Here is a 23,803-nt window from a genome sequence, read left to right on the forward strand (position 1 = left end):
TAATCTGTAATCTGTATCTTCCATTCTTAGAGGCGCCGTCAGGTCGGATTTCAGCAGCTCTCCGCTGCGTGAGTGCTGTGGCACATGCCACACTCATTTAGGGTATGTATTTTTAACATGCAACGTGCTGCGGTGACTGCATTGTCACAGCTGCTCGATGCAGAGGCAGAGGCAGATGCAGATGAAGACGCACTTGAAACTGATAAGTCGTAAAGAACGAAAGCGGAAGGAAGTGAGCATTAGCGCTAAGAGGCATCTGCGGTAGTGGGGGCACCACCACCACAGGCAGCTGTCCATAAATCTATTAATCCATAATTCCATATCGCATATCCATTCGGTGTGGGGATCGGTGTCGAAAACGAGTATATATTTTCGCCGCCTGAATGCGGCTCTTCTCTTTTTTTTTTTGTGAGGACGTGATTCCAATTGCTCAATGAATCAAAAATAGCGCCACAGCAATTGAATGGAGAATGGAAAATGCTGAATGGTGAATGCCGAATACCGATTATACCGAAAGTTGAATGGATAGTACTGGAAGGGGTACTCGCAAGGCCGTGCTCTGTGGGCCGTACTCAGGGATCAAGGGAGGAGGAGGAACAGCGCCCCATCGTTGGCGGCGTATTCGGCGTAGGCAAAGTGCTGGACATTGGAATGCACACGTCGCTCGTTTTTGGATTTCTGGCACTTAGCCATTGGGCAACCTGTCCAAATCTGGCCAACCTGGCATTTGATACGCTTTGGATGCGAATTTGGACTTTGTGATTGTCCGCTGTTTGGCCCGCTTCCGTTGGCCGTTGGCCGAGAAACGTTGCCGAGCTGGCAACAGGCAACAAGCAACAAGCGGCAGAAGCAACAGCACGTCAAATGCACAGCGGAAATGCGAAACGAAAAATTGCAAAACGATCGCCCAGCACCATTACGGAGCGGTAGTGGGGCGGTAATGGAAGCAATTTATGGGGAAAACCTTCAATTGCGTATTCCGGAAAAGCGAATGGAAATGAGTTTCCCGGCTGCACCCCTCATTCGGCCACTACCGCCATGGTTAATTGGAAAACCTACAATAAAGTAGAGAACTTAGGAACTTGAGAACTTGGGACTTCCCACGAGAAGGACTCCTGTCCGAAAAAAAATTCTTGAAAAGAATATGTCACACTTTAAAGCCATTCTGACTATGAAGGAGTATTCACCTTGATTCATATTGAGTATGGTATGTAATAAACCTATTTGAATGGATACGCTTTCGTTCCATTCTGCCGCAATAATTGATCTGAAAAAATGAAGTGCGTTGGGCCAAAAATTGTTTGTCCAGCTAGCAGCTCTGCACATGGTTAACGTTTTGTGCATCAGATATCGCAGGTACTCGGCCTCCAAAAAGTCATCTCTTTCTTATCCTCTGTTTCTTATCCTTCCAATGACATCCCAATGGTGCCAATCGACTGCTCTACCGGTCTCGAAAAGATATACCATGCCCAGATCAACAGCTGTTCAGCCGAGACATAGAATTACGAACAAACAAGCATTTTAGTTTTTGTACAGAAAAAACTTTAAGGTGATATATCTCAGGAAGGATCTATTTCAGGATCGCGAGGAACCAGTCTGTCGATCTCGCATACTACACCATGACTTTTCAGGTCAGGAAAAGACATGCAAAGATTTGCAATGCAAAAAGTATGGGGCGCTATATCTCGGGCAGTATCTTTAAACTACCTGAAGTCAAAGTGAGAGCAAACGATGAGGGAGATCTGGCCGACTTCGACGACACGTACAAGGTGATCCTTGCCACGTAGAGATCGGCCGCTGTTCGGCAGAGATATATGTATGTACATATAACTGCCGAAGGAAAACTGAAAATGAAACCAGACTTCAAAATGGACGAGCAGGTACCAGGCTATACTAGCCTTCTGTTTTCCGTCGGGACAAATAATTGTTTCAGTGGGACTAGGTAATTTTAAATATTAATAAAAGGCCAAGCGAACGAATTGATTTACATGATAACTACACATTTGCTACATATTAACTACATATTGGATGTAATTTTGAACAGAGACATCTGAAGGGGATGTGGACGTTTGTTTAAATACTAGAATATACTCACAAAATAAAAATAAAACATACCGTCGACCCTCAGAATATACCAAAATGCGCCATCTGTTGGTGTTATTAAGAACTCTGGAGTTACAATTTTATAGTGCAACAAAAATCCGCTAGAATTACATATTAGTATTATATTATATGGATACTATTTATTATTAATATGTATTAATATTATTAATAAGCTTAATATTGATATTTATACCCGATACTCAAAATGAGTATTGGGGTATATTAGATTTGTGGTAAAAGTGGATGTGTGTAACGTCCAGAAGGAATCGTTTCCGACCCCATAAAGTATATATATTCTGGATCAGCATCAATAGCCGAGTCGATTGAGCCCTGTCTGTCTGTCCGTCTGTCCGTCCGTCCGTCCGTCCGTCCGTCTGTCCGTCCCCTTCAGCGCCTAGTGCTCAAAGACTATAAGATCTAGAGCAACGATGTTTTGGATCCAGACCTCTGTGATATGTCACTGCTACAAGTATATTTCAAAACTTCGCCCCGCCCACTTCCGCCCCCACAAAGGACGAAAATCTGTGGCATCTACATTTTTAAAGATACGATAAAACCAAAAACGCAGAATCGTAGAGCATGACTATATGTTCTAGAGTGTAAAATCTCAACCAGATCGTATAATTATTATAGCCAGAATCAAGAAAACAATTTCATTCTTTCTCGCTCTGTCTCTCTCTAACACACAGGTTTCATGGTCGGTTTTGCCAATTGCAAAATATGAGTTCAAGGATCTCAGAACCTATAAAAGCCAGAGCAACCAAATTTGGTATCCACACTCCTGTGATATCGGACCTTGACCGTTTCGTGTCCAAATTTCGCCACACCCCTTCCGCCCCCGCAAAGGACGAAAATCTGGGGCATCCACAAATCTCAGAGACTATTAAGGCTAGAGTAACCAAATTTGGTATCTGCACTTCTGTTAGATCTCACTATAAAACGTAGACTATAAGATCTAGAGCAACGATGTTTTTGATCCAGACCTCTGTGATATGTCACTGCTACAAGTATATTTCAAAACTTCGCCCCACCCCCTTCCGCCCCCACAAAGGACGAAAATCTGTTGCATCAACAATATTGCACATTCGAGAAAACTAAAAACGCAGAATCATAGATAATGACCATATCTATCATATTGCTGAATCTGGATCAGATCGGATCATTTTTGTAGCCAAAAGCAAGAAATCAATTTTCTGTGGCTAGGCAGCGCCCGACGTCACGCTCAGACTGATTTTCTGTCTCTCTCGCACGCACTCTTTGTCGTGTCGTTTAAGATTAGCGGCGTCTGCCGGAGGAGAGCCATACTGACTTAGTATCGGGTATAAATGTAGAGTTGCGGTGTCCGCAGCAACTCACAACGTTCCACCTCGTTTCCATATAATACTGTTCTATATGATAATAAAGTGATAGTACTATACCATACTATTATACTAAATTATACGAATTATATTCCTTAATTAAGTCTCCTCGTCTTTGTAACCATTAGTTATCGTAGTGATAGAGGGCATCCGCATAGTTACCAGTGGATAGAAAAGTGAAAACAAGGAAATCATGACCTTTGATTTTTCTTTTATGGTCCATATCATAGGTGAATTCCAGCTGCTGGGCGTATTTAGCCGCTATGTGGGGCACCATCTCTTGCTGGTCATACCTGTGCGCCGGAAGAAGAGTCTGATCCCATTGGAGTTAGGGCTCGCGCACACTATAGCTGAAAGCGGAGCTGAAATCGGAGCTGATAAGCTCTGAAAAAACAAACACACTGCACCGGTGCAAGTGCGCACATTGCAGACTGAGCTGAGCTGAAAGCTGAAAAAGCTCGCTGAAATCAGCTCAGCTTAGTTTGATCGATCAAGCATGTTTGTTTTTTCAGCAAGCTGATTGCTGATTTTGTTCAAGTGTATTGGTTCATAAGTGATCGAAAATGGGCTGCAAAATATTGCTAAGCGAAATTACGGTTAACCCAGCGCTGGGGAATAAGCGGGATTATTAAAAATATTTAAATAATAGTTTTATTTCTATAATTTCTGGAAGGCAATAAATTGGGCAAAAAAGTTTTATTATTATTTACCATTTTCATATGTCAATAATAAATATAATATAATATAATCCTCAAGTCCTCAAGTACAGTAAACGCTCGAAAGACATCACAATTTTTATTATTATACAAAATAAATAATAATTGAAAAATGTAATAATAATTCGTAAAATAAGAGTAATACGAGTACAAACACAACGGAAATATGGTTAAAATACACGGAATTAAAAAAAAAAAACGAAGAAAACTTCCGTCTGGCTACTGTACGTGCTGTGAATTAATAATTAATGAACAATATAATAATAATAATTATAATGATATTTATTGATGCCATTGAAGGAGATGGACAAAGGGAGGCAGTGGCTTTCAGCTTTCAGCAATCAGATCAGCCGACAATGTACGCACCTGCAAGCTGATTCTGCCTGAAAAAAGCTCTCAGATCAGCTGAGCTTTTAGCTCCGATTTCAGCTCCGATTTCAGCTCCGATTTCTACACACGGCCGATTCGTTCTGAGCAGCCATCAGCAGCGTCATCCAATTGACATTAACAACATGACCATCAAATGGCGCCACATGGTCGCCAACAGGAACCTCTTGAGCATTTTCCCTGAGCTGGCGGCCTACCTGTGTTCTTGCTGCCTCCTTTTGTGTGCCTCTGACGTATCCATTGTTTAATTGCACGTTGCGGCACGCAAAATTAAACAAAAACTCAGTCCTGCCGTGGGGGATATCTTCCCTGGATAGATAATGAAGCGGGTGATGGTGGATGGGAGGATGGAAGAGGACCCACAGCTCAAGGGGCTGGCTATATTGCAAAAAAAATGACAAACACCCGCCGCCAGCTACTCAGCCACACCCTCCTCCTGCTCCTGCTCCTCCTGGGAGGCGGCAGGGAAAAAGTTTTGTCCCTGCTCCAGCAGGGCAGTAGGGTGGTGAGTGTCATATCGCTTGTCTATTGTTCCCAAAAGTGTTTTTATTCTGCCAAGAAGTTCCAAGGCCAAGCTGCTCCATCCTTTCCGCCCTTCCCTCCCCGTCTTTCCGTGGAGTCCTTGCCTTTTTCACAGACTTTACGTTTGTTTTATTATCTTTTATTATTTTCTTCTCAGTCTTTGTCTAATTTCGGTTGTTTCGTTGTTTCTCTCTTTCTGGCCTTGTTCTCCCCCTGGCCCTCCTGGTCCTCCTGTTCCGTCCTGCTAAATTGGCCGTTAAGATGCTAAAGATGCGGATTTCGGTGATTTACCAAGTTGGTCGCCAGTTGAGCCTGGTCCCATTGTTCTTCGCATGTCGGTTTCCTTTCTGGAATATACATAGTTTGCTCTCGGTCCCTGCCATGCCCTGTCCCTTAGAAGCAGATCCCATTTAATGTGTATTTCTTGTGTGTTTGCGGCGGAAATCGCGCTAATTTCGCCACCTGCTTGGGTCACCGCCTTCTCCATTTAAGTTTTTGGGAGGAATGGTATGCCACATAACGGTAGTTTGCGGCAGGGCGACGATAGATGGGATCAGATTGATTGCGGCCAGACGTAAGAGTGGGTGTGGATTCCATTCCAGTTTATCGTTTAGGGTTAAGCGGGGGAATGATGTATCCAGCAGATGCGCTTCTCTGATGGGGTCCCCATTTCGCTGCACTCGACGAGAATCCATTTCCCTTATCCGGGGCCACACCAGATTGAGGGAAAGGGAGAGAAGGGGAGGCTTCTCGCTAAGCCGAGCGCTTAGGCTTCATTAGCTGCGTTTTTCTGCGGGCTGCATTTTCCATTTGTCGACCCTTGGCTCCGCTCCTCTCCACTCCACTCCCGTTTTCCTATTTCCTATTCACCCTTTCCTCTACGGTGGACAGTGGACGGTGGAGGTAATGTAACGGTGTTGATTTTCACACGACGCAGCGTGAAATTAGAAATCAACAACATGTCCTGTCACGACCACGCACTGGCTGTGGCAGTAGAAATCAGAGCGCAGAGCGGTGATGGGGTAACTGGATACCGGGTGCCAGGGTCGGGTCGGATCGGGTCGGTCCAGGTCAGGTGTCGTTTTTTGCAAATCAGTTTGGTCTGCCAGCGCTGCGGACTGCATTTTGACTGCTGCTCCTGATGTTCCTCCGCGCTGCACTCTCTGCGGTTCCGGCTCTCGTTTGTCGTCTGCCGCTGACAGACAAAATTAAAATGTCTCTGAATGCAAGTGTCGTGCCCCAGCCATCCTACTGCCGTGCCCCACAGCACCGCAGGGTGGAGGATTGGCCTGTCTGCGTGTCACTTAATGACCAATTTGGCAGGCCCAGTCGGGGACACGACTCGAATCGGAGCGTGGGGATGGGGATGGGGATGGGGATGAGGATGGAGATTCCGCCAGCAGCTGTTGCAATTCGCGTTTCGGGTTTTGTCACCGCGCTCCTATTCGCATCCGCAGCCACATCCACATCCGCCCTGGCATCCGCATCCATCACGTTTGACTTTCGCTGTGATAAATCTTCAAGTCACAGAAATTGGCAAGCAAACAGCAGCAGCAACAACAACAACAACAACATCAGCAACAGCAACTAAATGGGGCTTGATAAGCACAAATGACAACAGACAGACAGCGAAGCGACAAGGAACAAAAACGGCTAAGAGAATTACAACATGTCGCAGCTTGTACGAAATTTGAATAAATTTCAAATTCGTTCCCCGCGAGCCGCCGACGCTGCCGACAAAAGTTTGCGCTCGGCTACAATTAACTTTTAAGTATGCCATTTCACAGATACCACAGATATCGCCGCGATATAAAATGCTATATTTCGTGCACGGTTCCACCCCAACCCTAGCCCCGATCCCGAGCAGAGTACAGCAGAGCAACCACCTCCCTCTCTCCACCCAGCAGGAGTACGCGGCTGAAGTTGAGGTTGCCAGCAGCAGTTGAGAAATAATTTCATGCAATTTATCATGTCACAGGGAGCACAACAATGAGCAGCGGCAGTGGCAGTGGCAGGGGTAGGGAAAGGGGATGCAGAACGAACTGCAAACACTCTTCTACCCGAAACCTTTTACTGGGGCGGGGCCCAGGTCGAGAGCAAATGTATTCAAACGAAAGTGCGTGCGATTTCCGTTTCCGCTCGCACTTTTGGCATCCATATCGAATTTTTGCATAAATACCGCAAACGGTGGAGTGGAAAAGAGTGGACAGGGGGAGACAGCCTGCTCTCTGCTAGTTAATCGCCGACCATTTATCTTGCTTAATGAAATTTGCGAAAAGTCAAATCAGGCCCAAAGAACAGAGAATCTTGGCCGTTATTAGCCACAAACTACAATAGCCCCGCTGCTCATCCGCAGCTGATCCTAGGGATCTGCGACAGAACGGGACAGGACGGGACAGGACAGGACAGAACAGGACAGTTTCTCTGATGTCGTCACGTGGCAGGCCTTGAAGCAACACCGATACCCACAGCCGAACCACCACCACCACCCCGCAATGGCTCTTGTCCTTGTTGCCATTCATGACCCGCGAGCGTCACGTGCGCAATTAAATTGACGCATTCTTGACGGATTCTCCACCCACTCGCAGCCATTCTTCCCTTTTGACTTGGGCTAAAGAGCATCCAGGGAATTGGCCATTGACTGGAGAGGACTCCCACTCCCACTGCCACTCCCAACCACAGTCCCACTCCCGTGCTACCGCGTTGATATCATTAATCAACATGAACAAGATTTCATTCCTTTGTGGCTTGCCCTGAGTTCTCCTTTACAATTGTACAAAGCTTTGATAATAATTTCAAACTGTTGTTGACTATTGTCATATACTAGACACCGGAATTATTTCACTTTATTACAAGCAGCTATAGCTACACATGTGTGTAAATCGATTGATTATATTTTTTGGACAATAATTTAATGGAGGAATAAGCGAATACGCACAGAATGCAGCATTGAATGGATATTTAAAGAATCACAAATATTGTTTGCTGGTAAGTCACGAGTATTTTCTAAGAAAACGAGCGGCAGCGTTGTAAGATACAGTATACTGGATGGTTAGTGACCTTAGAGGCATTCGGGATATACCGACATACCGATATAAACAGTGAAACAAAATTTTGTACAATTCGAAATAGGTAGTTTCGGATCTGTGAAGCTATTGCAAGTGAATCAATCACGTATTCTTAAAATAGTGAAAGCAGTTCAGAAGCTTGAAAATGGTTTGAAGACAGTTCACAAGTTACCCATATCCCATGAGGCGCACATGCGTTGTTTAATTAGGTTTTACCTATTTTGTTTTTGATTTGTAAAGCTGCGACTAGTAAATCAATCACATCTTCCTCTTATATTTTCTGACAGTATACATGAGGAACACTAATCTGATACAAACTAAAATATCTGGCAGCACTGTGAAGTGCACCGGCCTTGAGGTTAGATTAGTAGTAGTAGGCTTTGCCTAATGCCGAAACTTGACTTCTTTCAGCAGTTTGTTTTTTCAGTCATTCAGTTTTCGAGTTTCGGTGTGCAAAGAACAAAAACGTAAATTTGTGAATCTTATTTTGTAAAAAACACCCCTGTAAAAAGCGAGTGAGTTTTTATTTTCTTCTCTTTTTTTTTTGTTGTGTGTACGTATGTGTGTGAATAAGTAGAGATTTTAACCTGCAAAATCTCTGCGATTCGTAGAAATGTCCGTCTGTCTTCCGACAAAAAGGCGTTTCGTGGCGTGTCTTCCTGGATGCCCAGGGATCGCGTTGAAAAGGAGCGAAGCGGAAGGGAACGGCAATTGCTTACAGCTTTTTCCACACAAAAGTCTTGCGTGTTTCAATGCATGCGTATGTGTGCAAGTGAACTTGTATGTTCAATGCATGTGACAGCGTGCTGGCAAGCGTACAAGAGTGTATATATACGAATAAGTGTACGTGCATGTGTCTATGAAAAGCGAATTTTGAACACAAAATTCGAAGCGTCTTGGTGTGTGTATTTCAAGAATTAACGGAGAGGCGAGTAGGGTCCGACTGGCGAGGATCGCTCAGCGCTCGAGTGTGGAAGAAATCCACATAGCGTGTGTCTTTGTATATGTGTGAGTGTGTGCGAAGAAAATCGTTTTGCATGAAAAGTATGTCAGTGCTTACAATGTTTTTTGAAATATCGGCATAAAATACTGCCCTGTAGTAGGCCTTGCAGAAATTGTGCATTGAAAGTTGAATGTCACATTTTTGATAATTTAGACTCAGTTTCAACTAATTGTCGTATCTGAATTTTGTTTTCAGGAGGAAATTAAACGACGAAACAACGGAAGACTGATCAGATTCAAGCGCTTTTTCCAGGTGAGTCTCCCCGTCGTTAGTCCTCACTATTGCACTCTTTGACGGCTCTCTCTCTGCCCCTCTGCCTCTCTGCCTCTGTGTCTCTGTGTCTCCGTCTGTCTGGCCACGCGTAACCGTAACTAAACATTTGCATTAGGCAGCAGCTTCCCAAAGTGGTGGCCGCAAAAACCGCTAAACAGAACAGAAACGGCGGCAAATCCAAACAGTTTAAATGACATTTAGAGAGCATGTCAGCGGATCAGGATAAGGGATAGGGGATTCGGCGGGGATTGGAGGATTTTTGCTTGTCGGTTAAATAAATTTTGCGGCAAATCGCAAAATCGCCAAAAGGGCAATCCACCCGATCCCTCTGGCTCCTTCTCCTCCTGCGATCCCGCAATTGGCAATCGACGCCACAAATCGCGTTTTAAACCCTGCGTGCGATTAGTTTAATTGCCACCGGGGGATGGTATGGGATGGGCTTGGGATGGTTGCGGATGAGGAAGAGGTTGGTGGTGCAACAGGACAATGTAACATTTGCATAGCGGCGGCTGACGCGGTCGCGGTCGCCAGCACTCCTGCGTCCTGCCTCCTGTGTGTGCCTGTAGTCTGAGTCCTGTGTCGAGTGGAGACTCGCGCTTAATGCGAAAATAAGGATTAACCAATGAAATTTATAAATGCGCCAGCCCCAGAGCCTGCTCCAGCTCATGCTGCTGTGCATCCTTGCCCCCGCTGCAAATTGAGTGCATAAATTGACCGCACCATCCGTCCGGAGTGGAGAGGATGGGGATGGGGATGGGGATGGGACAGGCCAGGACAGAGCAATCTATTTTGGATTAAATCAAATCGAAATAAACGATTTTTAATGGCCTGCCACTGTGGCCAAGTGCTGCTCGCCAGTCCTGCCTGCCCTGCTGGAGCTGTTGGCCCTGTCTGCCCCGTGTGGCACAGTGGCAAAAACGAGGTCATTAATTATTTCTTCAAAAGCAGAAGATAAGCCCAGCCAGGACGAGGCCCGGGCTGCAAAATTAACCCCTCCTGCCCAGTCCGCTCCCTGCGGCCGACTCGCATCCTTTTTGGCGTTTTGTGTCATTAGCTTAAAACAGAAACGAGAGGCAAAGCCAAAGCCAAAGGATGCAGGACAATGGTCAGTCGACGCACACGTACGCACGTCCTGTGTAACGGTTGTTTGTGGCATCAGCCAACAGCTCCAGCGTTATCCCCGACTCGACCTCGACGGCGGCCGCATGTGGCACCAAAAGATTAATTAATCTTTAAGGACTCATTGTGTGCTGTGTTTTTGCCAAGAGCCGAGAGCTGAGACCCCAGTCCTCGCTCTCCGCTCATTAGGACGCTCGGACATTTGGAAAGTTGGACATTTGCATGTGCAGCGAAGCAAAATAAATTTATGGACCGGACCATCACCCTTCTAGGGCAAGCGGAGGGCAAAAAGGAGATTGAAGAGTGGAATGGAATGTAGAGCTATTCTTAGGATGAGATCCAACTTTAACTTGTCCGCTTTTCGAAATGTCCTCTGTAGCACTGTCACGGACATAGACTCCGAGCTCCCATCCTTGAGTCCTTTCTTTGCTAAGCTCAGCATTTGTCACATTCCTCCACTCCCTTTCCTTCTCTCTCTCTTCTGCCGCACCCCCTGGGAGCCGTCTCAGGCATTTATTTTGATTAGCCATTGACATTCATTTCTATTTGTTGGTTTCTTATCGTAAGCCGCATCGCCATCGCCATAGTCCTCCCCGCCGCACATCATGTTCATCTTCTCGGAAGAGAGTGACCAGCAAAGCCGCTCAAAGGCGCTGCGCTGCTCATTTATCCATCCATACATCTATGTGTATGGCTGTGGAGGTGGAGAGCTCTATGGGCCTAGAGATTTCTGTGGCGCACAACAGAGGCATGCCACGCATCGGTGTCCCATCCAGCGGGGAATGGAATGCTTCACAAAGCTGTGACGCTTGCTCCACGTATAAAATATTTACGGCTGATTATTCGCCAGGTTAATGTCTTTCCAAATGTGTGTGTGTGCGTATTAAGTGTGAGGCAGGAATGGAAATGGGGAAAAGGTGGTGTTAGGTTGGGGGCGGGGGGCACTGGGGGTTACCAAAAGTTATCCTTTGATGCGCTCGGGCAGCATTCTCTCTAATTTATTAGCCAGCATACGTGAATTATTGCTGCGTCTGAGAGTTTTCAACTCTTTGACTTTGATTGGCAACTGGGGATTGCCTTGTGGCAGCCCCAGCCAGCTGGTGGGGGCACAGCGTTAACTGTGAGGCGGCTCAGAGGCTGAGCGGGACCAGCTTTAAATCAGAAACTACGTGTGACAAGAGAGAGCATCAAGAGATCGGGAATCATGCAGTTGGAATCGAGGATGTAGAGCGGGAGCACCTTCATCCACCTGGCTGGCTCTGATCACTTTTTCGCACTTTAATAGTCAAAGTTTATGGACATAAAGAGAGCGCTAAGTCGCGTTCGGCACGAGCTCGGTAACTAGACAAACACTTTCCGGATAGTCAGTTAGACAGACAGACAGACAGACAGACACACGTGGAAAGGAGTTGCTAGAATGTGCGGGCTGTTAAAATGATTAATGATGTGTGCGCGGCATGTACGTTAACGCCCCAACACACACACACACAGTGAGACACACACATTGTGGCAAGAGAGGAAGTTACCGGGACAGATGTTGTCATAAATAAAAACGAAGCTGAAAAGAAGATGAAGATGCCCCACGGCTGGAGACGTCGAAAGGCAGGGCAGCGCTGTGGCATGAGGCATGAGGCCAGGGGAGGGGCTCATGTAAATAAACATACATGTGGGCGCAGTTATTTATGCATGTGTGGGTGTGAGGCGTGGGCGGGTCTCTGTTCAGGCCACATTAATGTCAAATCAGGCGCATAAATTGCGTAAAACGCTCAATTTATTAAACGAAGCATACTTTCTGAGGCGTCTGCCCTGACAAGTGTATTTGCCAGTTAATAAATGTCGAAATAACTGGCTGGGAGAGCCACTCCCATCTCGGAGAAGGAGAACAAGAAGGTGGGGAACTGATTGCATATTTAAGTGGTGCCTTCGACGCCTCTGCGCATCCTTTTCTCACGGGTCCGCATCCGCATCCTCATCCGCGACTCATGTTTATGAGACTGCTGCTGCCTTGCCGAATCTGATTTTGATTCCGATTCCGACAATGGCTCCGAGTGCCAATTGTTCAATTCAAAAAGTGGCCTGGATGATGGCAATTGCCATCAATCGATTTGGCTTATTGTGTTGGGCATGCGGCGTGGGGCATGGGATACCCGGGACCAGGGATAGTGACAAATACAATCACAACAGTGGAGATTCAGATATTCCCCGCCAAAGGGCTCATAAAAATTGTAAATCGTTTTGGCTTGGATATTTTCGGTCGAAGTCGGCCAGCCACATGCCCTAGCTGTCCGTGAAAGTCTTTTCAAATGTGTCAGCAGCGGCACCCCCCCCCCCCCCCCAGAGAGCTTTGCCAAGTCGCTTTTTCCCCGGCTACTCTGCACGGGTTCTGCTTGTTTCGCGTTTTGTTATCCTTTGCAGCTCCACAGTTGCACGGACGACGACGTGCTGGGCTCTCTTTCCTGTCTCGCATGTGTGCGTGTGTGTGTGTGTAGGTGTCAAGGGTGCTGTCCTGGCCTCGAACCCGCCCCATTCCCCAAGCCCCCAAGCAGGATTGCATATTCCGCTCCTCACGAACATGAGCGCTCGTTAAACGGATGAGTTAAAAGTCAAAAGCCCTAAAGGATTTTATTTGAATTGCGGTCTCGGCGGCCGCCACCGCCACCGCCACCGTTCGACGTTTGCCCGTGTTCTCCGTTTGCTCCGTCTCTATGGCTGTCTGCGTCTGCCTCCGCTTTGGTCTCTCTTCACACCTCCCGCAGCACGGCGGCACCCCTTTGTGTGCCATGTTTTATTTAAAGTTTATCTTTGCTGCCTTTTTTCCTCCCCCGCTCCACTCCACACTCCACTCTGCTCCGCTCTATGCTGCTTCTTCACGCTAATTTCGCGCCAAGGCAGTAAAAAATATGCGCAAAATAAAATGTAGAAAAATATTTTGGCGCAAGATGGAAAACAAAAGGGTTTGCCATCGGTCCACTTGCCATCGGTCCTTTTCTCCTTTTTTGGCCTTCACCTCGATGTCGGCACGTCGCCGTTTCCAAGCCGTGCTGAAAAATATTTGAAATAATTGCAAAAATGGTTTCACAGCATCAGTGCCCCTCTTGAGAGGCAGGGTGTCTGTGGCATTGCCTTACAAAGTAGAGTATCGTAAAGGGCGATTTCTAATGCGAGGCACGTTTGAGGCTGTGCGTAAATTCCTTTAAACAGGAGCAGACGCGTATCGCATTCAGCCGATGTTGGGTAATGAAACCATTCCGATTTCCTATCCTCTTTATTCCTTAGCATGACTCAACCGGTGGACAGCTCTTTTTCGTACTGGTCAACCAACCCAGGCGCCGGAGCAACAAGTCAGTATCCACGTGTCCAGATTCATACATCTCATCTAACATCTAATATTCTAATAATCTAATGCTAAACCCAGCAGACAACTCTCGTCCATCACTCCTCGGGACCACAGAGTCCAGTGGGCAGATGTCGCCCTACGCCCCGTCGTTCTATCCCGCCGGCTCATACGCGGCCCAGCTGCTGGCCCAGGCCCATAAGCCGCAGGAGAACGGGAGGAATGCGGCTATACATGCACAGAACCGCCACCAGGAGCGGACTACCGGCATGTCTAGCTTCTTCGATTCCGCCGCCTTGTCGGGCGATGGTCCACGAGCCCCCCAGTCGAGCGGAGGCCCGAACAACTACCCCCAGTCGAGCGGTGGTCTAAGTAACATCTTTCCACGTGCCCAGTCGACGGGCGTACGAAATGACAACCCAAGTGCCCAACCATCGGGCCACAATTCACGGGCCCAAACAATTAGAGTCACGAATCCCTGCTTGCCGATTACTCGCCACCTCTTAAGTCCGGAAAGAGAGCCGCGCTGGGCAAATGCTACTCTACCGGCGCCAGTCCGTCCAGAGCTGGCTTCTCCGGCTCCTACTCGCACGCGATACTCGACAGATGGCGATCACTCACTGCCCTTATCCGCAGTACCCCGTACTGATCCCACCGAAGAGTACTGCGCCAAGCTCCTTAGGAACCTGCAAAACGAGTCCTCGAGTAACGCCGCTTGGGTGGATCCAAGGATGCCAGCAGCGAGGCCGCAGTCCTCGATAACGCCGCCGACGGCTACGGCGACGGCGTACTATCCCCCCTTTGAGGAATTTGTCGCGCAGTTAGACAATTGGGACGTAAGGCGGGAGGAGTTCATAGGAACGCTGCGGAATCTGATGGTGCGCGCCAACGACTTGTTGAAGCCATTGCTTGGCGGCCGCTTCAGCCAGATGACACCCGAGCAGATCGCCGCCTACACCTCTACCATCATCAACAGTGGGCCACTGCATCCCAGCCTGTTCCTGCCGTTCGTAAGTGGCCACCATCATACAGGAATAATTACCTTTAACGATTGCCAACCCCCTCTTTTAGCATGCTCAGCGACCATGGGAGGGCGACGGCCTTGAACTGCCTTCCAGCCATCCACACAGTCTGACGCCCGAGGACTTGGCCCTAATCAGAGTAAGAATCAATCTGTAGACAATCTAAACTTGAGGGGGTTTTCTAAGGGGTTCCTCCTCCTCCCTCATAGGCTCTTTGCAGCAAGAAGGACGCCACCACACAGACAGAGTACGATTGCCTCTGCATGCTATTGGGCTTTCCGGGGATCCCGCCGCTATGTCGTCCCGAAGCTGGTCCATTCACGGGACCGCCATTGTTTGAAATGACCCCGAACGGGCTGCGTCTCGCTCCATTGGGTGATGTATCGCCACTACAACCGATCCTGAACTTTGCATCCGAAACTGGAGCAGGAACTCCTGGAGCAGAACTTGGAGCTGGGGCAGGGCTTGAGCCGGGCACGGGATTCGCACCTGGAGCAGGATACGGACAAACCGCCGGATACGGACAAACCGCAGGACTCGGACCTGGAGAAGGGTCCTGCGGACCTGGATATACTGATCATATTTTTGGACCTGGAGCAGGATTTGGACCTGCCGCAGGGTTCGGAACTGGCGCAGGACTTGTAACTGGGGCTGGATTCGGACCTGGAGCAGATATGGCATCCGGGGCAGGACTCGCACCAGGTGCAGGATATGGACCTGCAGCAGGCGTCGTACCTGGAGCAGGATTTGGACCTGCAGCAGGGTTTGGAACTGGCGCAGGACTTGTAACTGGGGCTGGATTCGGACCTGGAGCAGATATGGCATCCGGGGCAGGACTCGCAACAGGTGCAGGACTTGGACCTGCAGCAGGCGTCGTACCTGGAGCAGGATTTGGACCTGCAGCAGGGTTTGGAACTGGCGCAGGACTTGTAACTGGGGCTGGATTCGGACCTGGAGCAGATATGGCATCCGGGGCAGGACTCGCACCAGGTGCAGGATATGGACCTGCAGCAGGCGTCGTACCTGGAGCAGGATTTGGACCTGCAGCAGGGTTTGGAACTGGTGCAGGACTTGTAACTGGGGCTGGATTCGGACCTGGAGCAGATATGGCATCCGGGGCAGGACTCGCACCAGGTGCAGGATATGGACCTGCAGCAGGCGTCGTACCTGGAGCAGGATTTGGACCTGCAGCAGGGTTTGGAACTGGCGCAGGACTTGTAACTGGGGCTGGATTCGGACCTGGAGCAGATATGGCATCCGGGGCAGGACTCGCACCAGGTGCAGGACTTGGACCTGCAGCAGGCGTCGTACCTACGGCAGGACTAGGACTTGGAGCTGGTGCATGGCCCGTACCACTAACAGGATGGCCGTATGGTAAGTATCTTTTGAGATTTCAACCTGATGCGCACATGTGCGCATGTGTACGTGTATATATATATAAGACTTAGTAACTACATTATCTCATATATGTATGCTAATATATGCCACGTTGCACCTCTTTCTGCCTGCAGCTGGTGACACGCCTCCGCAACCTCATCAGATGCCTCCACCCTATCCTCCTTTTGGGCAAGCGCCGGCTACCCAAGCGCCATATGGATATCCCAACATCAACATCAACATGCATCCGAGTTCGAGTTTGAATTCGAATCCGAACGCGAACATGTATCAGCTACAGCAAATGCCACCGCATATGTATCCGCCTGGTCCGACATTTACGAATCAACAAATGAATTTCCCTCCCCCGATAATTGGACCAATGCCGCCACAGATGCATCCGTCAACGCATGCAAATATGTACCCGCACATGGCTCCGCCACCTGTGCCATTAAACACGGATGCACAAATGAACTCCATCGCGAATCTCCCTCTCTATCCCTACCATGACCCATACATGAACAACATCGTGTACTTATATCCTTACATGGATCCTAATGTGCAGCCGAATCATCCGAGCCCTCACATGCAGCCACCACCCATTATTTATCATTCATTCTGTGGACATCCATTTTGGGCTCCACCTTCAATGGGCAGACCGATGCTTTATCCAGATCCTTGGATGAACGCTAGTGGTCACCGTTTTGGTTACCGTTCCAGCCACGGCCACGGCCACGGCCCCTTCAATGGAGAACAGACCAGACATGGATCATACAGCGGACATTCCACCAACAAGAAACGCGACCACCATCGCCAACGCTTCCAAACGCCACCTAACCCACCTGTGGAAGAAGACCCCACCTCGGATTTGACTTCCGAAGCGAATTCGGACTCGGACACCGTAGTGGGAGTAGAACCAATGTTAGATGGCGAGGTAATTCTAACACTACGGATGTCCGACAACGTCGAGACCATAGAGCAGTGTAACGACACCGCCATAGTGGAAATCGCTGCCGGGGCCAGCGAAAGCGCAGGGTCGGATGGGATCTGCCCAGGATCTTTCAGTGGGGTGATCACAATCCAGCATATTCCAGTCAGTAATACCAATCACCAGATCGACGACAACGTGAGCTCGAGCAAAGACACCAACGAGAAGAGTTCTGTTTGTGCCTCCGACAACAATAAGCCAACAGACCAGCAGACGCAGGCCGAAGGAGAGTCTCGCAGCCAGGAAGGTACCCCTGCCAACGTGAATCTCGATGGTACACGGTTCATGGGCTACGCCGTACGCACCGTCAGTGGGGACGACAACTCGGAAGAATCTAATCCCCCCCCGCGGGCCACTCCTGCCACCCCAGCGAACGTTCCCGTACCACTTGAGCCGATCTCTGTACCGACGAACAACACAGGGCACGACTCTCCTCAGATGGAGCAACCGAATCGGAATATGCTGCCCTGCGCCAATGTGCCGCCGACCGTCATTGATGAGCCGCAATCATCACCGACCCAGGTGGCGGGGTCCGTTGTTCCGGCAAGACTAGTGAGCGGTCAGGACTCTGTAGCTGGAGAAAGTATGGGGACTCGCCCAACCTGGCACTCTCCTCCTACTTTGGATCGCAGCGAAGAGTTCATCGGCCCCAGCTTTGGGGGCATCAATTTCACCATACACGACATAAATCCACGCAGAATTAGCCCAACTGCCACCACAGAAGGCGACTGCATCAACATACTCAGCAATCTGCGAAACTTGAACTACCTGCCCGATCCAAACGATAACATTACCAGCAATCAGAATGAAAATCGACATGTGGGATCGAACATTAATTATACTTCGGATCCAATGCAGATGACGTCCTCGATGCCTTTGCCGATTACAACTTCCAATTCCAACGTGTTCATGCGAGCCCCGCAAAACCCCAGTCCCATAAATCGTATGATGCGGATGCCGCTTCCAACACCAACTGCTGAATCCAATGTCATGCGATTAAATAATATGTTGCCGATGCTGATGCCTATGCCCCGTCCAATGGAAATGTCTGAAACTGATCTCAGCGCCGTTTTCATGCAACCGAGTAGTCTGCTGATACCGGGGCCAATACCGGCTCCGTTGCCCATTCCCGAATCCAATAACATGGTGATAGATGAAATGTCCATGATCCCGCTTCCGCTTCCGCATCCCCAATCCCATATCGCTGTTGTGTCCAATAATACAGGCGAGAGAGAATTTTTCGTGCAAGCCACAAGAATAATAGCCCCACTTCCGCTTCCCATGCTTAGTTCCACGCACAATGCCATGGCGATCCCGGAAAATTATCGTGGCGCAAGCAACGATGCCGTGCAACCCGACATCTCTACGAATCCTTCGATTCCAATACCAATACCAGTACCTCACATGCCCCTTCCCAGGCCCATTGTCATGTTAATGCCTGAAACGGATCGTAGCGAAAACAACGTGTTCATGGGTGCCGAGATGTCACTACCGTTTCTGATTCCCCCACGAAATGGAATGGGGATGCCATTGCGTCCGGATCGGTCGCCTATGCGTCGGATCTTCTACCAAATGGCGCACTTGCACAACCTAAATATTTTGAATTTGAACGGGACTGTGCAACCTCCCTCGAGGGAAAATTTCAACACAAACTTGGGCTTTGGCTTGAGTCCGGGATTGCCATTGGATATGGACGTAGGTGTCGTAGAAGCAATCGTAATTCCAGATATCGACGGACCAATCGCCCCCGCAACAGAATCTCCAGTCAATTCTACCCATCTTGACCCAATGCTCCTGCCGGTGTTTGAAGAGGAGCAGAGTGGTAGTGATCCATCCTCAAGTGACGAGATCATCTTAAGCACAGAGTCCTCGCCCAGAACCATCTCTTCTAGCTGGACGACTGAGGAAGAACGATCCATCACCGGCACAGAATACCTGGATATCAACGGTCCCACCAATACCAAAACAGAATCCCCAGTGAACAACACTACTGACAGCCCAATAGAGCAGACGATTGGGGGAGATCATTACAGCATTGATCAAGGTGCCAGTAAGGAGTCAGCAGAGCACAGCCATATTGGTGAACACTTCAGGGAGAACTCAATTGCAATGGGTCTGGCGTTGCAGGAAAAGGATAGCAACATTGTTCCGGATTTAACGCTAATGCCTTCGACGACGGAAGAATATAGGAGCAGCATTGATCAGGACTTGATATTAGTGCCTTCGACGATTGAAGTATATGGTAGCAGCGTTGATCAGGACTTGACTCTAATGCCCTCGACGACGGAAGCAGATGGGAGCAGAATTGATCAGGACTTGACATTAGTGTCCTCGACGATTGAAAAAAATGCGAGCAGCATTGATCTGGACTTGACTCTAGTGCCTTCGACGATGGAAGAAGATTGGAGCAGCACTGATCAGGACTTGACATTAGTGCCTTCGACGATGGAAGAAGATGGGAGCAGCATTGATCTGAGCTTGACCTTAGTGCCTTCGACGATGGAAGAAGATTGGAGCAGCACTGATATTAACGAACCCTTCGCCACCGCAACCACAGTTGACGGGACGCTTTACAACCCATCTCTTTTCAACGGATCTATGATAAGCACCGATACCGGAACAGAATCCCCAGTGGATATCACTACTGACAGCCCACTAGACCAGACGATTGGGGGAGATCATTACAGCATTGATCAAGCCGCCAGTGAGGAGTCAGCAGAGCAAAGCCATATTGATGAACACTCCAGGGAGAACTCAATTCCGATGGGTCTAGCGTTGCAGGAAGAGAATAGCAACATTGCTCTGGACTTGACTCGAATGCCTTCGAAGACCGAAGAATATGGGAACAGCATTGACGAATCCTCAAGCGAGAGATTTACTCCGCCGGAAGAAAATACCAACATGGATAAAGCAGTAAATGGAAACTGCACTCAAGACTCCACAGAAGATTCCACGGCTAAAAAAGATATCCCATCCCAGTAAAGACACGTCTAAACCAAAACTTAACATCTACAGACTGAACAACAAAGCGAGCTTACTAAAGCGGGTTACTATATTTTTAAGTTTATTTTCAAAATTTGTTTGTAGTTTTTGTATCTCCATTTGGACTCGTACCACAATATGCCTTTTTATCTGGTGCACTACCCACCATAGGTAAGTTCTTGAGCTCTTTTGTTTAACTCTATACCAACTCCGATAATAAATTTCAGCAGCGACAAAAAAACAAGCAAGATCAGCTAGATCCAACCTTTGAGACTGGCACCAGGGACCTGATCCACAATCGACACTCAAGACTGTTCAAAAGAATCTAAATTTGTGTAAATTTGTATTTATATTAATGTATTAATGTATCGAAACATTTGCAAGCCTTTAGAATAAACACAAGACACCTAGCCACTAACAAACCATTCATCTCTTTTTCTTCTCCACTTAATGGTGAATCATTTCATATTCATATAACGGAGCGGGAATTGCATGTCGCGTATTACTCGGGCTCAGATTCTGTACTATTTCGTATGATTATCCTACGCGTATGCGGAACGAAAGGAGCGAAACGAGATGATGAACACGTTTCACGTTTGGTGGGGTGGTGACACCCCTCACCACCCATACAAGGAAATATCTTTTTACGCCATGGAGTTCTCAAGTGGAACCCTCGCCAGGAAAAGTGTGGAAGAAAACTTTGAACCCTTTGAACTCGCGGACGGAATTTCCGATGCAATGACTTGGCTCGGCTGGGAATGCCCTCGAGCTGAACTAATCGGGCTAATCTTTTACGCTGCTTGCATTTTAAAGCGTCCACGGGACCCTCTCTGGCGGAACTCCACTCCACACCGCGGACCGGGAGGATGTGGTGGTCCCGCATCCGTGAATTTGGCATGCATGCTTACGCCCGCTTTCATGTGTGCCATGCGCTGCACTCACAGGGGGAATTTGAATGTGAATGTAATTAAATGCACAAGTCAAAGCAAATACGAAACAAATAAAAAATTAAAGGGTAAACAAAGCGCCATTGTTATGAGCCTCAGCACAGTGGAGGCTGCCTATCAGAAACGAAACGGAACCCTGGTCTAGGCTCCTCTTTAGATCCCCGCCTCTGTACGAGTGCCCACTTTCCGTCCGCCCGAGAGAGCTTTGCAAGTAGCAGTAGCCCACAGTTTGACCACAAATTTAACGCTTCCCTGAACCCCAACCGCATTGGCTACATTTTTAATCTACAATTAACCGCCGCTGCGGTGGGGTGAGCGATTGAGGTTGCATTCGGGGTTTGTGTTGGAGTTCGTGGTCGCGGTCGTGGTCACTGGCCAGTATCAATATTGATTCTATTAATTATAAAAACATTAAGTGGCAGCCAACAAATGTAATTAAACGCATTAAACAATTGCAGTGTGCGAGTAATAGCAGAAAAATACACAGACCCAACTGTGGATACTGCCAGCACACCCAATACCAACACCAATACCAATCGCGCAATCTCAATCGCAGTCGCAGTCATCCAATCCCAATCCCAGCCAGGCTCCAATGCTCTACAAATGCTCGTCCATTGCTGATGCACCGCGATAAGCACGTTTTCAATTCACACAGCACCGCACGGCACCGGAGGAGCAGGTGGAAGCTGGACATACGGATGGCTCTCAGCGGAGGTCGGATTCCATTTGGTCTGTGGAGGGGCTGTGTGGGGCGTTGGGGAGGTGATCGGATTGTCGCACATTAATGACGAAATTATTGTTTCAATTGCTTTCAACTGTTGTCAATGCAAATTTTATGCAAATACTTTTCGCGTCCGTTTTCCACCGTCTACTGTCCACTGTCCGCTGTGCGGTGCTCGGCGCTCGGTGCTCGGTGCTCGGTGACGGTGGGGCTCTCTTTTAAATGCAATGTCATTATGGCCAATAAGTCAATAATAATTATTGCCTGCTGCTGTCCATTGTTTGGGACTCGCGCTCCTGCTGTGTCGCCATCCCATCCTCATCCCCTTCAACTGGTTCAGTATGACCATTTCGGAATAGGCGTTAATTACTTTTATCTGCACATTGCCAAACAAACAAAATAAAAGCAACGGCAACAGCAACGACAACGACAACGACAACCACAAAGGCCACGTTGAGGGATTGTGGCTCATAAATTCGCTTGGCATATATATTTATTTATAAACAATTATTATTATTGCTATTGTTCACGATTTGTTGCCGTTGTGGCTCCGACTGCGCATAAATTAAGCGCCACAATTGTTATGCAAACCCATTTTCACTTTCTATACGCTTTCCCGGAGACGTACCGTCGCTGCGGCAGGGCATCAGACTCCTCCGAGAACAGTTCGATGGATAGGATACTGGTGTTCCGATAGGGTGTTCTAGTCTTCGACAAGGCCCTCTGGCTGATGGAACTATCCCCACTCTTCGGTTTTAATTTGAACTTTTTTTTATAGCGCCACGAAATATTTATGCGCTAATTTATAATTACAGCGAATGTGTTTGTTTGCATTCTAAATTGGACAGACAACGCGCGAGATATTGGGAGGGTGGAGGAATTCAAACACCATCGCCATCCGCTGAAGCTCTCATGTAACTCAGTCAACAGCGAAGAAGTCATTGTTCTGGCAGAGAACGGAGATTTTCTCGGAAAGCCATCTGCAACATTTGGACTAGCATAGTCTTGGAATGTCTCCAAGGGTCATATAATATATTTAATGCTATGAATTACTTGAGCGCTTCGCATCCTTCCTTCCTCACTCAGCTACGGCTTTTCGCCTGTTCCACAACGATGATACCCTAATGCTGGGAGAAGCATCAACAGCGTCCCACACACATACGAGGCGACGAGACTGAAGTGGTACGTGGTCGGTCCTCGCAGTTGCGTCCTTGCCGCAGAGGGTCAACTGTTGGGGCTGTCCGTGCTGTACATTGGGGGGTATTCCAACACGTTGCTGCTTGGTCAGCCACATGCACTTAATTGCTTTATGAGACGGTCAGTAGCATGTTATAGACTTCAATTTGATTTTTCTGCGCGGCGAGAGGCGCGAGGGAGTGCAAGGAAGCCCACCGAAGAATGGGGCATGTGTGTGTCTGTATGACCCTGTGTGAGAGGCAAATGAGACATTGGGGATCAATTATTTTTTGTGCAGTACAGGAGCTGGGCTGGAGGGCACATTGCCACAGGCTAGAGACGTCGGCGACGAAGCCGTTGACCTCAAACGATATTTTAAATGTTGATTTTGGTATGCGAAAGTTTTTTAATCATTTTGATGGCTCCTCATTGCCCTGATGATAATGATGATGATGATGATTGCGATGACGACGATGATGATGATGCTGATAATAGTAATTGAAAGACGAAGGCGAGTGGCATGGTTACTCCGATTGGGAACACGTCACTGCTCGACAACTTTTTTATGTCAGTTCTTCGCACTTTTTCCACCATGGTGCGGAAAGAAAGTCGAAATTTAGTCGAAAGTCGGCTCTTCCACACCCTTTTGTGGCTCGTATTGGATATTTGAGGCATACCCGGCTCTCGGGTCGAGGCATTCCGTATACCCC

At 48.2% G+C, this 23,803-nt stretch overlaps 1 protein-coding gene across 5 annotated transcripts; it reads left to right on the forward strand.

Moving 5' to 3' along the window:
* The first annotated feature begins 7,906 nt into the window (after positions 1 to 7,906).
* LOC108164975 lies at positions 7,907 to 20,681 on the forward strand. 5 transcript variants are annotated; one of them, XM_033394404.1, is made up of 9 exons: positions 8,566 to 8,669; positions 9,353 to 9,409; positions 13,826 to 13,890; positions 13,965 to 14,893; positions 14,955 to 15,044; positions 15,115 to 16,039; positions 16,184 to 16,279; positions 16,417 to 20,420; positions 20,477 to 20,553. In XM_033394404.1, exons 3-8 carry the CDS (start codon positions 13,827 to 13,829, stop codon positions 20,247 to 20,249), a joined length of 5,937 nt encoding a protein of 1,978 aa, XP_033250295.1. In that variant the 5' UTR covers positions 8,566 to 8,669; positions 9,353 to 9,409; position 13,826; the 3' UTR covers positions 20,250 to 20,420; positions 20,477 to 20,553. The 5 variants fall into 5 exon arrangements, with proteins under 5 accessions (XP_017156480.2, XP_033250295.1, XP_017156481.2 ...); XM_017300991.2 differs by lacking the exon at positions 8,566 to 8,669 and adding an exon at positions 7,907 to 8,074 and having other exon boundaries at positions 15,115 to 16,279; XM_017300992.2 differs by having other exon boundaries at positions 15,115 to 16,279; positions 20,480 to 20,681.
* The last annotated feature ends 3,122 nt before the right edge of the window (positions 20,682 to 23,803 follow it).

Source organism: Drosophila miranda, chromosome XL (assembly GCF_003369915.1).
Source record: "Drosophila miranda strain MSH22 chromosome XL, D.miranda_PacBio2.1, whole genome shotgun sequence".
Lineage (NCBI taxonomy): Eukaryota > Metazoa > Arthropoda > Insecta > Diptera > Drosophilidae > Drosophila > Drosophila miranda.

What these genes read in the sequence shown, in the direction of transcription:
- LOC108164975 (XM_017300991.2), top strand. Translation starts at nt 13,827, where the DNA reads ATGACTCAACCGGTGGACAGCTCTTTTTCGTACTGGTCAACCAACCCA. An exon ending in CCCAGGCGCCGGAGCAACAA is followed by an intron (nt 13,891 to 13,964) that starts GTCAGTATCCAC and finishes TGCTAAACCCAG; the next exon opens with CAGACAACTCTCGTCCATCA. An exon ending in CCAGCCTGTTCCTGCCGTTC is followed by an intron (nt 14,894 to 14,954) that starts GTAAGTGGCCAC and finishes CCCCTCTTTTAG; the next exon opens with CATGCTCAGCGACCATGGGA.